At 42.1% G+C, this 16,318-nt stretch overlaps 1 protein-coding gene and 1 non-coding gene across 7 annotated transcripts in view; one reads left to right on the top strand and one right to left on the bottom strand.

Annotated features, from left to right (window-relative positions):
- The window catches only part of CNOT10 (CCR4-NOT transcription complex subunit 10), a 72,174-nt gene that overhangs the window by 37,950 nt on the left and 17,906 nt on the right, over positions 1–16,318 (bottom strand). For all 6 annotated transcript variants that reach the window (XM_060638163.3, XM_060638161.3, XM_060638158.3 and 3 more), the window contains exons 3-8: positions 15,360–15,521; positions 10,262–10,412; positions 6,583–6,725; positions 3,383–3,469; positions 2,441–2,524; positions 799–916 (exon numbers count right to left, since the gene is read on the bottom strand). In XM_060638163.3, coding sequence (XP_060494146.2) covers positions 799–916; positions 2,441–2,524; positions 3,383–3,469; positions 6,583–6,725; positions 10,262–10,412; positions 15,360–15,521 — 745 coding nt within the window. The remainder of the gene's footprint in view (positions 1–798; positions 917–2,440; positions 2,525–3,382; positions 3,470–6,582; positions 6,726–10,261; positions 10,413–15,359; positions 15,522–16,318) is intronic.
- Positions 13,421–13,493, top strand: TRNAR-CCU (transfer RNA arginine (anticodon CCU)). The gene has a single exon. It is a non-coding gene; the product is annotated as a tRNA-Arg (tRNA).

Genomic DNA, 16,318 nt, shown 5'->3' with positions numbered 1-16,318 from the left:
CAAACTGCTTTTCTCCATCTTTTACCACCCCACCAAACAGAGGACGTAAAAGGGCAAGAGGGGTTGAGTATGTTCGCATATGCGGTCTGTGCTCAAATCTAAATAGAATCTAAAACAAAATGTATCATAAAACTTACTCATCTTTTGCATTTTTAAAAAATTTTTTTTCATGTTTATTCATTTTTTTCAGAGAGAGGGAGACAGAGCATGAGCAGGGGAAGGGCAGAGAGAGAGGGAGACATAGAATCTAAAGCAGGATCCAGGACCCAAGCTGTCAGCACAAAGTCTGACGTGGGACTTGAACTCACGAACCATGAGATTAGGATCTTGAGCCAAAGCTGGGCACTTAACCGACTGAGCCATCCAGGCGCCCCTGAGATTAGGATCTTGAGCCAAAGCTGGGCACTTAACCGACTGAGCCATCCAGGCGCCTCTTCTTTGCATTTTTATTTTTATTTTTAGAAAGAGGTGGGGGGGGTGGTGGTAGCGAGACGGACACTCGAGGCACCTGGGTGGCTCGGTCGGTTGAATGTCCGACTCTTGATTTCCGCTCAGGTCATGATTCCAGGGGTTGTGGGATCGAGGCCCGCGCCGGCTCCGTACAGAGTGTGGAGCCTACGTAACACTGTCTCTTTCTCTATCCCTCCCCTACTCACACTCATGGTCTAAGAGAAAAAACAGTAATAAAATAAAAATAAAAAACTATAAAAAATCACCCTGAAGAGAAGTACAGGAGACAACAAAAGACAGAGAGCCAGAAATAAAATAGCGTACTAGAATTTCATAATTTTCTTTTACCTGTTTTCATGAATCCTGGATGCTCAGCAATGTTTGAACTATTTAACAGCTTCACAGCTTTTCGATAATTGCCTCTTAAGTACTCAAAATTGCTTTTAAGAAACAGAGAGGGGGCAGACTGTAAAGAAAATATAAACTGTTTATACTCTGTCTTCACATGTGTGATGTGAGGTCACAACTGTACCACTATACTGGTATGTATTCAAGAGCGTAATTTAAGTCATGCTCACAAAAAACCATAGCCCCAAAATTTTCCATTGCTCTCACAACCCCAAAAAAGAAACTCATCAGAAAGCACCTCATAAACTCAATTCAAGGTCTGCCTTAAAAAATGCATACACCATATATGTATATCTATTACACCACTAACTGGAAGCCAACTTAACAGCACGAACTAGGCCTTTCATTTCAATGACTATTACAGAGACTGACGGTCTCCCTTACTTTTTAGGATACAAATAATCAGATGCTTTTCCAAAGAGGGATCTACAACAGTGTCATTCTGTGGACGGAAGAACCGCCTATTTTCGAGAGTGAGCCTTGCCGTGGCAAAGATCACATTTTGGGAGGCGCGCGGAGCCTCACTTCTCTGGAAACCCCCGTGGCGGCGGGCGCACAAGCGTGCCCACATCTGCAGAGCGCACACGCAGCCAGGAGGACCTCGGGCATCCCGGCCCCCTCACGCCTCGCTCCAGCTTCGCTGCAGGCTTTCCAAGTCCTTGCTCCCGCTCCGCTGCCTCCTGGTCGCCGAGGAAACAAGGGCTTGCAGGCTCATTCCAGGCAGCAGTGCCCCCTCCGGATCTGGGCATTACTGCCAGTCCGCAGCATCACTACTTCTTTTCTTGTTTCTCTCTCCCTGGGACTAGGGCATCCACTCAGGCAGAAATCATGCCTTTTATCTCCAAACAGCTTTGGTGACGGTGGGCCGGCTAGTTAGGCCTTCCCCCCTTAGCCTCCAGTCTACGCCTCAGACCTGGGCTACCGCTTGTTCTCCTCAAAAATCACCTGAGCAGTGACCCGCTGACTAATCTGGGTCCTGCCTGGGATTTCTAGGGTCAATTTACCCGAAGTACTCCTACTACAAACCATATCTCCTTATGACTCCATACTTAAAATTAACACTATTCCTGAAAGCATCGCGGATGTGTACAATTCTGTTTTCTCCCTCCATAGTCCTAAAAACCATGTATCAGTGGAGTGGACGGAAGGAGCACTGTGTCTCCAGTACTCTGGCATTAGTCAAAGTGAAGGTCAAGCCAAAGACCGTTTGGAAAGGGCAGGTTTGAGCTACAACTGAACTGTTCATCTTTAGTAAGTGGTTTGAGTGTAAACTAAAAAAATCCTGAGGTATCTAATAGTAAATGTTTGCGTGAATTATGATAAACAACTCCCAGAATGCTAGACAGCTATTTAAAACGGTGGTTCTGAGAGTTGCATATGAAGGGAAAATGCAAGCTGCAATTTTAAGTGAGAAAAGCACTGCATTAAATTAGAGACAAGGTGTGATCACTGCTTCACCACTCCATGTCAAGGCTCTTATCTACTGGTAGATATACACTAGATTAAGACTGAAATCAATTACTTAAAACTGGCAAATTAAAGAAAAAAAGAAAAAAGGAAGAAAAGTCAAGAAGAAACTTACATTTCCGGCTGTGTTCATGACCGACTTGATTTCCCTTTTGCATGCTTTCAGGGACTTCATTTGGATATAAGCTCTCACTTTATACTATTAAAAGAAAATGCTAGTATGTAAGAACAATGGTACATTTACACGTGGTGAGGCAGCTTGACTTTCTAGCTAAGGACATTCAACCCAACCTGTTCACAACATAGTTATGCCAGTTACTTGCAAAAGCAAATTTTAAATTATCTCAAAGAATCTATTTTCACTGTACTCTCAGAAGACATTCTAAAAAACAAAAAACATGGTAATGGTGGAATAAAACTTATACCCGAATTGCAAGCAAAACTCCTAACAATTCTTTTATTTTTTAAAAGTTACTTTATTTTCGGGGCGCCTGGGTGGCTCAGTCGGTTGGGCGTCCGACTTCGGCTCAGGTCACGATCTCACAGTTCGTGAGTTCGAACCCCGCATCAGGCTCTGTGCTGACAGCTCGGAGCCCGGAGCCTGCTTGGGATTCTGTGTCTCCCCCTCTCTTTGCCCCTCCCCTGCTCCTGCTCTGTGTCTCTCAAAAAATAAACATTAAAAATCAGTGTTGTATTACTTTCAGGTGCACAGTATAGTGATCCAGCGCTTCTGTAATTCCTACCAGTTCTTACGTGCCCACAGCTAAGAATGAATCTTAAAAGTCTCCAAACTGATTTTGCCATCCAATACACCCAGGCCATTTCCCTCAATCTTTTATCAAGGAATTAAAAGAAATGATACTGCATTACCATCTTAAGCAAATGTATTTAGAAGGATGAACATGCTTTTAAATTGTAATACTCCAAAGCCAAAAAGACATACATTTTTTTTCACATTTTTTTACATTCATTTACTACTTTCGATGATCTTGCACATTCGTCATCATTCCTGACTATTAGCAACCACGCATGACGCAGACTCTCTCTTCGAATTTACCTGATGGATCTTGGATCTTGCAGCTTCTATCAGGGCTCCACTTTCAGCTTTGTGATTAGATCCGTCTTTGCTGGTGTTGTTACCAGTCTGTAGGGTGGTGACACAAAGTTAACTGAAATTAAGATTTCTTTTGCCATAATTTGAATCAGTGATTTCCAAGCGTGCTAGTCTGAATCACTTAGCGAGCATTTCCAAACTTCAGAAGCCAGACATTCAGGTGTAACAGTCTGGAGTAATAGGCAACTTTTTTTTTTTTCTTAAGGAAACTCTACTTTTGAGAAGCTTGCACTGAGCATGATGATAGCCAGGTTTAAAAAGCACAGATATGACTCAAGCAAAACTTGAGGTTATCCTTCCGGAACCCAGAACAGATCACGTCATTCCCTTCTCAAAAATTTTCTCTGGTATAAACACTGGCAACATCACACCCTAGATTCCTAGCAGCGTTCAAAAGCCTTCACACTGAGACCCATTACTGGAGTTGCCAACCTCACCTCCTGACCTCCACTGACTTTTCAGGTGGCCGGAAATTCCTCCAATATTCCACTCTCACGTCTGTGCTGTTTTCTCTGCCACGACGGCTACCCTGCTCCAGCCTGCTGCTTCTGTCTACTCAAACTATATCCTTCAAGGCCTAAATCAAACATCCAAACTTCCTTCCCCGCCTTCCTCCCAGTCCCTTGACAGATGTTCCCCAGCTCTCTCCTCCCACACACTGGAGTTCCTCGAAAAGCGAAAACGTTTTCATTTTTGTCACTTTAATAGCTAGCAAAGGACACAAGCATCTGTTGAACAGAACTGCATTTTCTCAACTCTTATCAGTACTGAATATAAAAATAAAGTATTTTACCACATAGTGTTTAGGAATAATGCTAAGATGATTTAACCAAATTCTTTTTTTTTTTTTTCAGTATTTTTTTAACGTTTATTTATTTATTTATTTTTCAACGTTTTTTATTTATTTTTGGGACAGAGAGAGACAGAGCATGAACGGGGGAGGGGCAGAGAGAGAGGGAGACACAGAATCGGAAACAGGCTCCAGGCTCCGAGCCATCAGCCCAGAGCCTGACGCGGGGCTCGAACTCACGGACCGCGAGATCGTGACCTGGCTGAAGTCGGACGCTTAACCGACTGCGCCACCCAGGCGCCCCTTAACGTTTATTTTTGAGAGAGACAGAGAGAGAGAGAGAGAGAGAGAGAGAGCGTGCGAGCGGGGCAGAGGCAGAGAGAGAGGGAGACAGAATCCAAAGCAGGCTCCAGGTTCCAACCTGTCAACACAGAGCCCGACGCAGGGCTCAAACCTACAAACCGTGAGATCATGACCCGAGCCAAAGTCGGATGCTTAACCAACTCAGCCACCCAGGCGCCCCTGAAGTATTCTTACCAAGTCTCTTATCAGAATATGTCATAAATGTGCATTCTTTCTAAAGAACTTTCATGATGAAATATTTTCTAGTGAAAGCTGCCTGTTTATCCAGCTTTGGGGTTTCTATTGTCTTAATTCTAATCTTTACATTCTGTAAAATTAGTATCTCACACATGCCAAGATGCTAACATACTGAGACCCTCGTAAGACGCTGGTAGGAACGTAAAATTGTGTAACATTTTCAGCCTCTGTACCACAGGCTGGCAGTTCCTCCTAAGATTAAACACAGAATTACCATACAATCCAGCAATTCCACTCTTGGGCATGGACCCAAGAGAAATGAAAACATGCCGCCACAAAACTTGCACACAAATGTTCACAGTAGCATCACTTATATCACCAAATGTGGAAAACAACCCCGATGACCATCATCTGATGGATAAAAAACTGTGGCAAATTGATACAATGGAGTATGATCTGGCCCTAAAAAGCAAAGAAATATACATGCTACAACTTGGTCAACTTTGAAAGTATCAAACTAAGTGGAAGAAACCAATCACAAAAGGCCACATATTATATGACTGCATTTATATGAAACGGCCGGGATAGTCCAAATTCACCAAAACAGAAAGTACATCAGGGGCACCTGGGTGGCTCAGTCGGTTAAGTGTCTGACTCTTGGTTTTGGCTCCGGTCACGATCTCATAGTTCAGGAATTTGAGCCCTGCATCATGCTCCACTCTGACAGCACAGAGCCTGCTTAGATTCTCTCTCTCTCTCTCTCTCTCTCTCTCTCTCTTTCTCTCTACCCCTCCCTGCTTCCTCTCTTTTGCAAAATAAATAAACTTAAAAAAAAGAAAAAGATTTGTGGTTGCCAGGGGCTGGGGGAAGGGGAAAAGAAAAAGTGCTAACGGGTACGGGGTTCCTTTTTGGGGTGATGAAAATGTACACAGTGGTGATGCTTGTACAACTCAGTAAGGATACTAAAAACCACTGAATTATACAGTTTAAAAAGGTAAATTTTGTGGATGCGAATTATATTTACCTTTGCTTTTTTTAGGTCATTAATCAAAAAAAATTTTTTTTTTAGTTAAATAGGCTCCATGCCCAACGTGGGGCTCAAATTCATGATCCTGAGACCATGAGCCACACACTCTACCAACTGAGCCAGCCAGATGCCCTCATTAATAAAAAATTTAACTCATCTGTCTCTCCCTACGTAGCCTGTGGGCCACCTGAGGGTAGGCATAATTCTTTTGATTTTTATTCATTAAAAAAATTTTCATAACAACAAAAAATAAGCTGTAACAAAAAAGATTTTTTTGAGGTATAATTGACATATAACATTGTTTTAGGTCTACAACATAACAATTAGATATCTGTATCAAGTGTGAAATAAAGAGGTCTAGCTAGGGGCGCCTGCGTGGCTCAGTCAGTTAAGTGTCGGACTTCGGCTCAGGTCATGATCTCACGGTTCGTGAGTTCAAGCCCCGCGTCAGACTGTGCTGACAGCTTGGAGCCTGGATCCTGCTTCAGATACCGTGTCTCCTTCTCTCTCTGTCCCACCCCTGCTCACACTGTCTCTCAAAAATAAATAACACTGCAAGGAAAAAAAAATAAGTCTAGTTAAACCATCCATCACTAGACTGTACAATTACAAAGGTCTTTTTCTTGTGCTGAGGACTTTGAATATCTACTCTCTTATCAACTTTCAAATATGTTATACAGTATTATTAATGATAGCCACCATCCTGTACAATGAGTTACATTTCAATAAAGCTGTTAAAATATTTAATAATCATACATTTTAATCTGATCACCTTACAACACTCACCTCATTCTTCCCATTTTTGTTATTGTTACCCTGTGAAATCATTTTTTCTAGGACAGCAAGAAGATGCAAAGCTTTCTCAGCTTGATAGGTTAATATATATAGGTCTACAAGCAAAAAACACACTGCTTGGGCAAATTTTTCTTCTGGGGGAAAAAAACAGGAAAAGAAAAGTTACAATCCAAAGTAAAGCAAACATTTCAGACCACTCCTCTCCCCAGATTCCTAAAGAGCAAAGCCTAAATCTTTATTTTTGTTTTGTTTTTTGTTTTGAAATGTTTATTTATGTTTGAGAGAGAATGAGAGAGAGGGAGGGCGGACATGTGTGGGAAAGGGGCAGAGAGAGAAGGAGACAGAGTATCCAAAGCGGGCTCGGTGCTCTCAGAGCAGGGGTCAAACTCATGAACCGTGAGATCATAACCTGAGCCAAAGTCAGGCGCTTGACAGACTGAGCCACCCGGGCGCCCCCTAAGTCTCTTTATTTAAATGTGTGTTCATCCCCCAGAGCCATGAAGGGAAGCAACCTGCAATACCAACAATGCGATTGCAGTATTCTCCATCTGAAGGCCTCCCGTCGCTGGGTTTCCACTAGCTGATCCTTCTTTGGCAAAATATCTACCAACACACCAAATGAGGAGAATCACTTCAGGTAGAAGGAAACCTCAATTCCTGTACCTGCTCAGCTACTTACTGGATATGTTGCCTCTATATATCAGCGAGCTAATTTTTACACCTCAGCTGGCTGACCTGTAAAATGGGGAGAATACTTCACCTGCTTGAAGGCAGGGGAGTGAACCAGGTGATCTCTTGAGGTTCCTTCCAACTCTAACAAGGACTTCAAAGGAAGAAGAGCCCAATGAAGAGAGAAAGGGTAACCTGGCATGTCATAATACTATTTTCTTTTCCTTTCAAAAGAGAAGATAAAAGGAAAAATAAGATCTAAAAAAGGATGCTAAAATCAAGACCAGAAAAATTTAAAAGCCCTTAAGAGCCTTTTAACAAGTCTTCCCGATTCCATTCTTGTTCTTACAGAGCAGCCGGAGTGGAATCAATTGAAAACTAGAATCAACATGGTTGATGCACAAATGTCATATATCTCTACGGGTTTCACACCACTCTTTTTAAGTTTATTTATTTTGAGACAGAGAGAGAGAGAGAGAGAGCACTGTCAGCAGAGAGCCTAATGCAGGGCTTGATGCCAGGACCCTGGGATCATGACCTGAGCCTAAACCAAGAGTTGGACACTCAATCGACTGAGCCAACCGGGCACCCCTCCATCCCACCACTACTCTTAAAACACTAAGTCCTTGGGGCACCTGGGTGGCTCAGTCGGTTAAGCGTCCGACTTTAGCTCAGGTCGTGATCTCACGGTCCGTGATGTGGAGACCCACATCGGGCTCTGTGCCTGGAGCCCGCTTCGGATTCTGTGTCTCCCTCTCTCTCTGCCCCTCCCCCACTCACATTCTGTCACTCTCAAAAATAAAAACATTAAAAAAAATTAAAAAACCAAGAAAAACATTAAGTCCTTACCCAGGCCACAGGACTTCACCTGTTCCTTACCTTGCTGCCTCTGACGTCACCTGCTACTGTTCTCCCCACCTGGCTCCAGCGTCAATGACCTGCTGTTCCTCTCACTCAGCAAACTCAAGCTCATCTCAGATGCTCTGTACACACTATCACCTCTGGCTGGAATGCCTGCCCCTCAAGAGTCACGTGGCTCACCTCCTCTCTTCACTCAGGTCTCTTTTCAGAGGCTGTCTTACCCCAGGCCTTCCTTGATTGCCTTACCTAAAAACAGCGTTCCCAGTCCATCTGTATCCTCTTACCAATTTTAGCTTTTCTTCATGGCATTTGGCTACCTCACAATACATACTTATTGTGTCGCTCTCTCTCGCGTTAGAATATAAGCTTAACGAGGGTAAAGGCTCTCTGTTTCAGTCACTACATTATCTTCAGAACCCAGAACAGTTTGGGTCCACCGTGTATGTTCAATAAATACATGCTGTGTGAAGAACCAAGCAGTAAAGTTTTTAAAAATAACAATAACGATTTTCAAAGAAGAAGAAAAATGGATCTGAATTCTGCCTCGGTGGCTTTATTCCACTTGGCCACCGTACATATGAACAAGATTTCATGAACGGTTCCCGAAATTCTAACAACCAGCTTCGTAGGGGTGCCTGGCTGGCAAGGTCGGTGCAGCGTGCGACTCCTGATTTTGGGGTCACATGTTCAAGCCCCACATCAGGTGTAGAGATTACTTTAAAAAAAAAGGCTTTACAGAAAAATACATCTGAGGGGGCGTCTGGGTGGCTTAGTTGGTTGAGAGTCCAACTTCATTCTGGCTCAGGTCAGGCATGATCCCACAGTATGTGAGATCAAGCACAGAGCCTGTTTGAGATTCTCTCTCTCCCTCTCTCTCTGTTCCTCCCCAGTTCACATGTGTGCGCACTTTCTCCCAAAATAAATTTAAAAAGGAAAATCCATCCGTGTCATCCCGGAGGTATAATTCTGATTTCCAGCTTTACAGAGAAAGGAACTGGCCGCTGTTTACACCATCTTCGCCACGGGCATCTCTCCTGCCCAATCTGTCCAGCCACCATGCCCTCAGGACAGAGGAAGAGGGGAGCACCTTGAAAACGCCTCCCTGGAGCCACAGGAAACAGCCACTCAACCAGCTGACGGCAAAAGGGGACCCTGTAACTCTTCCCAAAGCCCCACAGAGGAGCCGTCACACTCTACTTCTTATCCTGCGGGAACCACATTAGCAATCAGGTGTTTATAAGTCAAGAACCGGCATTAGTGTTTTGAATTTAAAAGAAAGTAACCTAAAGAAAAAGACAAAAACATGACCACAACTGAAATCTGACTGCTTGTGGGCTGGAAACAAACAGCCCTCTCTAACAACCACCTCCTGGATCTGGCTTTGCTGCCTTATTTGCTCCCTCTTTCTTCCCTTGCCTGTACCTTTCTTACTACGCTTACTCGAGGCTGCTAACTGCAAGATAATCGCGACACCAAAACAGAGTCTGTGCTATCTACTCCAGGGATTCCCCACAAAACTGTCAGGGGGGCAACAGACAAGAAAGTACCACGCTGTCCGCTAACATCCCCAGTCTTAATACACTGCTCAATAAAGAACGGATCAGGTACACGAAGCTGTGTTCACACAGCAAAGGAAAAAACAAACAGCACGAAGTCTTTCCAATTAGCAACCTCATTTCTCATCACAATTTGCAAAAATCGAGGGGAAGGAGTGGGGAGGAAATGGGAGAAGAAAACCCGGGTTCATCTAAAAGTAACGTCATTCTTATCTTTTTTATCTTTAGTGGCTAAAACTGGACACAGCTTTTTTCCTTCTTTTTTTTTTTTAAACGTTTATTCATTTTAGAGACAGAGAGAGACAGAGCATGAATGGGGGAGGGTCAGAGAGAGAGGGAGACACAGAATCTGAAACAGGCTCCAGGCTCCGAGCTCTCAGTACAGAGCCCGACGCGGGGCTCGAACTCACGGACCGCGAGATCATGACCCGAGCCGAAGTCGGTCACCCAACCGACTGAGCCACCCAGGCGCCCCTCCTTCTTTCTTTAAATACTGGCATGTGATTCCTTGATTTAACTGGGTAAGAAACTACCAGAGCCCCCTCTGACTATGACAGGGAAGTTCTGGACTTGAGAGAACATACCAAAAGGTTCTATGAACTGGTAGAGCTTTTCACCAACTGCTATGGCCTCTGAGTACTGCCGCAGATGATACAGAAAGACTGCCTGATTGTAATACAACATGCTGTTCTCCACGTCGTCTAAGCCATCCATTTCTTCGACAGCTGAGTGGACCTACGAAACAGTCAGCCAGGATATGTTCTCAAAACGGTAAGAAAATAAAGAGAAATGAAAGAAGCTATGCGAGTAAACAGGAACACAGGCCAACATTTCTCACTCTGATTTTTCCACATTTTCAACAGAACTTCCAGATTTTAATTATTCTTACTAAAAATTATTTTATTAATAATAAAATTCCGTTAAGTAAAACATTTTCATGGGACTTTATGTAGGCAAGGCAAGGCAAGTCTGTTCCTTGCCACTGTGAAGAACGTTTCAACCGCCAACATGGCTTTTGAACTGGTTCCCCACTTTGTAGCCTCCTTGGGGGCGAGCAAAACTCAAAACAATCTTTCCCATGTGCACTATGTTACGCACTATGTATACATAAGCTTGATTCCATTTTGTAAAAACTAAACTAAAACTTAAACATTAACAAACAGCTAACTACTTAACTATGGGCCAGACCTGCTACATTAAACATTTTCCAGAGAATATCTCATTTAATCCTTACCATACCTCAAGGACATAGACATTATCATTCCCATTTTATAAATAAGAAGACCAGCACAAAAAGCTTAACTATCTTGCCCAAGGCCTTATAGCTAGGAAGTATATTTTCTGAAATTCCTCTTACGTTCAGGTTTTGTTCCCATAACTTAAAGAAAGCAGATTTTTTATTTTATTTAAAATTTTTTTCTCATGTTTGAGAGACAGCACGTGCACGCACAAGCAAGCACAAGCAGGGAACGGGCAGAGAGAGAAAGAGAATCCCAGTCAGGATCTGCACTGTCAGCACAGAGATGGACGCAGGTCTCAATCCCACGAACCGTGAAGTCGTGACATGACCTAAGCCAAAATCAAGAGCTAGACACTTAACTGACTTGAGCCACCCAGGAGCTCTTAAAAAAATAGAATCTTTAAATAAACAACAAAAATAGGCTATTGATGGCTTTACTAAACATCTACATCTGATACCAGAAAAAAAAAAAAAAAGTTTGCATTGTATTATTTTTTAAATTTATTTTTAGAAGTTTATTTATTTTAACAGTGACAAAGAACAAGTTGGGGAGGGACAGAGAGAGAAAGAATCCAAAGCAGACTCTGCTCTGTCAGTGCAGAGCCCGATGTGGGGCTCAGATGCTTAACTGACTGAGCCACCCTGGGGCCCCCACACTCTGCATTTTAAAGCTAATGACTACCTGCTTATCCCCTCCTTAAGTTATTGCAGTAGGCTTACAAATTTTAATAAAGTTTCATAGCCATTCTGTACTTTCATGTAATACACAAAGCTGGAATTAGTATTAAAACTAATTTTTCTTTGTCACTATGAAGATTGGAATAAGTTACCAAGCAATGTTAAATAATTAATTCTAAGACTGACGTTCCCCTACATTAAGCAGTGGAACTTTGATACACATGATGAACTTAACGTTTTGCTAATGACAAGGTACCGGAAGTTTCAGGACACATAGTGATCTGTAATCAGACATCTGCAGACTTCAGTCATACATGCGTTAAGCCTGACAGGGAGGTGCAAATGTTACCAACTGGTCCTCTCTGACCAACAGCACGTGCATCTCAGTGAATTTGGAGCTTCTGTATAATCTTCACTTACCAAGTCACTATCTTCCCATGATTAAAAATAGTCTCTGTAGAGAAAACTCAATTTCCAAAGAAAGACAATACTTCTTGGTAGTAATGTAATGCAGAGAGAATGAGCTAAGAAAGGGTTAATTCTTAGCCAGAAAGGGGGGTTTTGGACAAATTAAGGAATTTTGGATTCAAAAAGGATTGACCTTATGACATATATAACCACCACACTTTCTGTGATTCACGAAAAACATGAACTTGTTTGGCTCTAGCCAAAACAAAAACTATTCGTTAAATGAGATAAAGCATAATAGAAATGGAATGGGTTGAAAAGGTATGTATGTAACTATGCCCAGGGCATAGGACCTTGAACAGAAGTATGATTTAGAGAAAAGTTAGGAGACACGGGTATAAACACCTCTAGGAAACACAAGGCAGTGGATTGCATGAGGGGTATTACTGAACCAGCCTTATTAAGAATCAAGGCTGGTGAAGGGTGCCTGGTTGGCTCAGTTGGTTAAGCGTTTGACTTCAGCTCAGGTCATGATCTCATGGTTCGTGACTTCAAGCTTCATGTCGGGCTCTGTGCTGACAGCTTAGAGCCTGGAGTCTGCTTCAGATTCTGAGTCTCCCTCTCTCTCTTCCCCTCCCCCACTCAAGCTCTGTCCCTCAAACGTTAAAAAAAAAATTAAAAAACCAAAAGGTGGATCATTGTTTAAAAAAAAAACAACCACCTCTGATTCTTGATTTTGGCTTAGGTCATGATCTCATGGTTCCTGGGATGAGCCCTGCATAGGGCTCTGCCCTGACAGGGCGGAGCCTGCTTGGGATTCTCTCTCATCTCTGTCTCTCTCAAAATAAATAAATAAACATTAAAAAAAAAAGGCTGGTGAAAGGATTTTAAAAAGCAGTTTTCTTGGCTTAACAGGAAGCTTGCAAGAGTCTCTTTCTTATTCTAAAAAAGGTTTTGGGCAGGGGCACCTGGGTGGCTCAGTCGGTTGGGCGTCCGACTTTGGCTCAGGTCATGATCTCACAGTCTGTGAGTTCAAGCCCCACGTCGCGCTCTGTGCTGACAGCTCAGAGCCTGGAGCCTGCTTCAGATTCTGTGTCTCCCTCTCTCTCTGCTTCTCCCCTGCTCATGCTCTGTCTCTCTCTGTCTCAAAAATAAACAAAAACATTAAAAAAAAAAAAAAAAAAAAAGGTTTGGGCAGTGCATCTGGATGGCTCAGTCAGTTAAGCATCCGACTCTTGATTTCAACTCAGGTCATGATCTCAAGGTTCGTGAGTCTGAGCCCCAGGTCAGGTTCTGCACTGACAATATGGAGCCTGCTTGGAATTCTGTGTCCCTCTCTCTCTGCCTCTCTCTCAAAAATAAACAAACCTTTTTTTTTTTAATTAAAGGAATAAAAAAATAAAAAAGATTTTGGGGTACCTGACTGGCTTAGTTGGTAGAGCATGAGACTCCTGATCTCACGGTTGTGAGTTCGAACTTCACATTGGGTGTAGAGATCACTTACAATCTATAAGAAAAACTCAGGGTGCCTGGGCAGCTCAGTTGGTTAAGCAGCCGACTTTGGCTCAGGTCACGATCTCACGGTTTGTCAGTTCAAATCACATATCGGGCTAGCTGCTGTCAGTACAGAGCCCACTTGGGACTCTCTGTCCCCCAGTCTCTCTGCCCCTCCCCAGCTTGCTTGCTCTCTCTCTCAAAATAAATAAACTAATTTTATTTTATTTTTTAAATTTTTTTAACGTTTTTTATTTATTTTTGAGACAGAGAGAGACAGAGCATGAACAGGGCAGGGGCAGAGAGAGAGGGGGACACAGAACTGGAAGCAGGCTCCAGGCTCTGAGCCATCAGCCCAGAGCCCGATGCGGGGCTCGAACTCACAGACCCTGAGATCGTGACCTGAGCCGAAGTCGGATGCTCAACCGACTGAGCCACCCAGGCACCCCAATAAATAAACTAATTTTAAAAAATGTTAAAAATAAAAAGAGTCAGAAGGTCTGGGGGTGCCTGGATGGCTCAGTCCTTAGAGCATGCAACACTTGACCTTGGATTGTAAGTTTGAATCCCACATGTAGAGTTTACTTAAAAAAAAAAAAAAAAAAAAAGAAGTCTGAAGGTCTGGTTTGAATCTTGCTCCTACTTTTCCTGGCCATATAAATTAAAATCATTAGGCTCTCGACCTATCTCAAGGGTTGAATATGAGAATTATAGGAGATAAAACATAAAACGCATTTAATATGGAATTTGGAATCACATAAGAGTTTGATAAACATTGGCCATTTTTCTTTCTTTCTTTCTTTCTTTTTTTAAGTTATCTCTATGCCCAACATGGGGCTTAAACTCACAACTCTGAGATCAAGATCGATGCAGCCAGTAAATTACTTCACTCCTGTAATCAGGAAGAGCCTGAACAGGTTACTTATTTCTAACAATACCATGTATAGGGTGATACTGTAGAGTATCTTTACTCCTAAAAAAAATTACAAAGAGCCTGGAGGGGTCACTTATTTCTAACTAGGTCACGTTTTAGGGTGATACTCTACTGTATAATGGTACCCAGGAACACAGGACAGGGGCTCAAAAAGGTCTCAAGACCTTGAAGCGGTTCAGAGGCACAGGCCCTAGAGTCAAAGAAGACTGGGTTCACGGAGCTGTTTTCGTTTAAGAGCTTTGCGTCTTTGGACAATTTACACCGGCTATCTGTACCTCAGCTTTCGCATCTGTAAAATGAGAAACATCATAGTGGCTGCTTTATAGGACTGCTGGAAAGAGGGAGGTGCTGCATGCACAGTTCTCAGCAGGGCCCTGTTACATAGTAGGCAACAAACGTCTGCCACCCGACCCTACCATCATCGTCATCTTCGTTAGCCCTCTTGATTACCAAAGCTCTGACCCTGTGATGTGAGAGATGTTGCTGTTATGACCGATGACCAAGGCAAGCACCAAACCATATATAAATCAGAATATCTTCTATTTAGTCAATGAATCATCTCCTGATCCAAAATGCTAAAACAATCTCACATGATTATAATCAGATCTTTGCAGTCACAAGAAAGATCATCTCAGCAGCTAAGCTTCTTCATAGATTTCCACTTTAATTTTCCTTCAAAGTTCCAAAGCTCATTCAAATTTGGTAGATTAGTCTATTCTGTTCAAATTAGAAAATAAATTACACAGCATACGTTTCATTTCCTGGAATAATAATTTTATACAAATAAAATTAATGCACATTGTTTTAGACACGTTAGAAGTTGTGCTACCAATAACCGACAAGTCATATTAATTTTCCTTAAGTATTTTTACTTCACAATTCAGAGAGTATCACAACATTTTTATAGCTGAATTCATTTGTGTGTCACCTGATTCTTCAGTTGGTTAAGTGTCTGTCTCAAACTGTCTGTTGTCATTTGGTTACTTTTAAAAAACTCAGCCACTGCTGTGTTCAAAATTATTTTATAATCATCTTTGTTCACTTCTTGTAGGCAGGCAAGGTGTTGCAGACAGGCATCATAATTTCCAGCCTAAAACAAACCAACAAAAAAACACGCACACAGACAAAATTACCTATTACCTTTAAAACTAAGACATTCATTTCCAAATACGTTTCATTCGTCTCTATTTGGAAAACTCTTTAAAAAGACAGATCTAATTCCCCAAATATACTAAAGTCACTGAATGAAACAATATTCATGTCAATTAAGAAACTGGGATATGTCAATTATATCTCAATAAAGCTGGAAATTATAGATATTTATTTCTCAAGACTCACACTCTAACACCACTATGTGTATAAGACATACATAGACACGTAAGTCTATCATATACCTATGTACATGTATAAAACCACATCTCTCTCTCTCTCTCTCTCTCTCTCTCTCACACACACACACACACACACACACACACACACACACACACGCGTATATAGGTATATATTGCTAGCACGGTATAACAGCTGAGGCTAGCCCAAGAAAAGTAATATGATTTAATTTCTAATAAACATGCTCTGAATACCCAAGTATCAAATTCTTCTGCTTACATGTATGTAACCTAATAGTCAAATAAGGTTTTCTTTCATAGCGTTTTAACATCAGAAAAGTTAAAGTTTTGACTTTGACTGGGGTTCCATTTTAAAGAACATTTAAGAAAGAGAACTGAACAAAGAAGTGAACTGAAAAGACTGACCCATATAATTACAAATCTAAGTTTAAAAGACTGAAAAAAAAATAACACTGTAAGAGTCAACACGTTTATGAAACACAAAAACTTGGGAATGGCTCAAATTACTCCCATTCCTTTTACCATATTTAAACTCCCA

The sequence above is a fragment of the Panthera onca genome, chromosome C2 (assembly GCF_046562875.1).
Source record: "Panthera onca isolate mPanOnc1 chromosome C2, mPanOnc1 haplotype 2, whole genome shotgun sequence".
In the NCBI taxonomy this organism is placed as follows: domain Eukaryota; kingdom Metazoa; phylum Chordata; class Mammalia; order Carnivora; family Felidae; genus Panthera; species Panthera onca.
The sequence above is the reverse complement of the archived record's forward strand: the minus strand, read 5'-3'. Positions and strand labels throughout refer to the sequence as shown.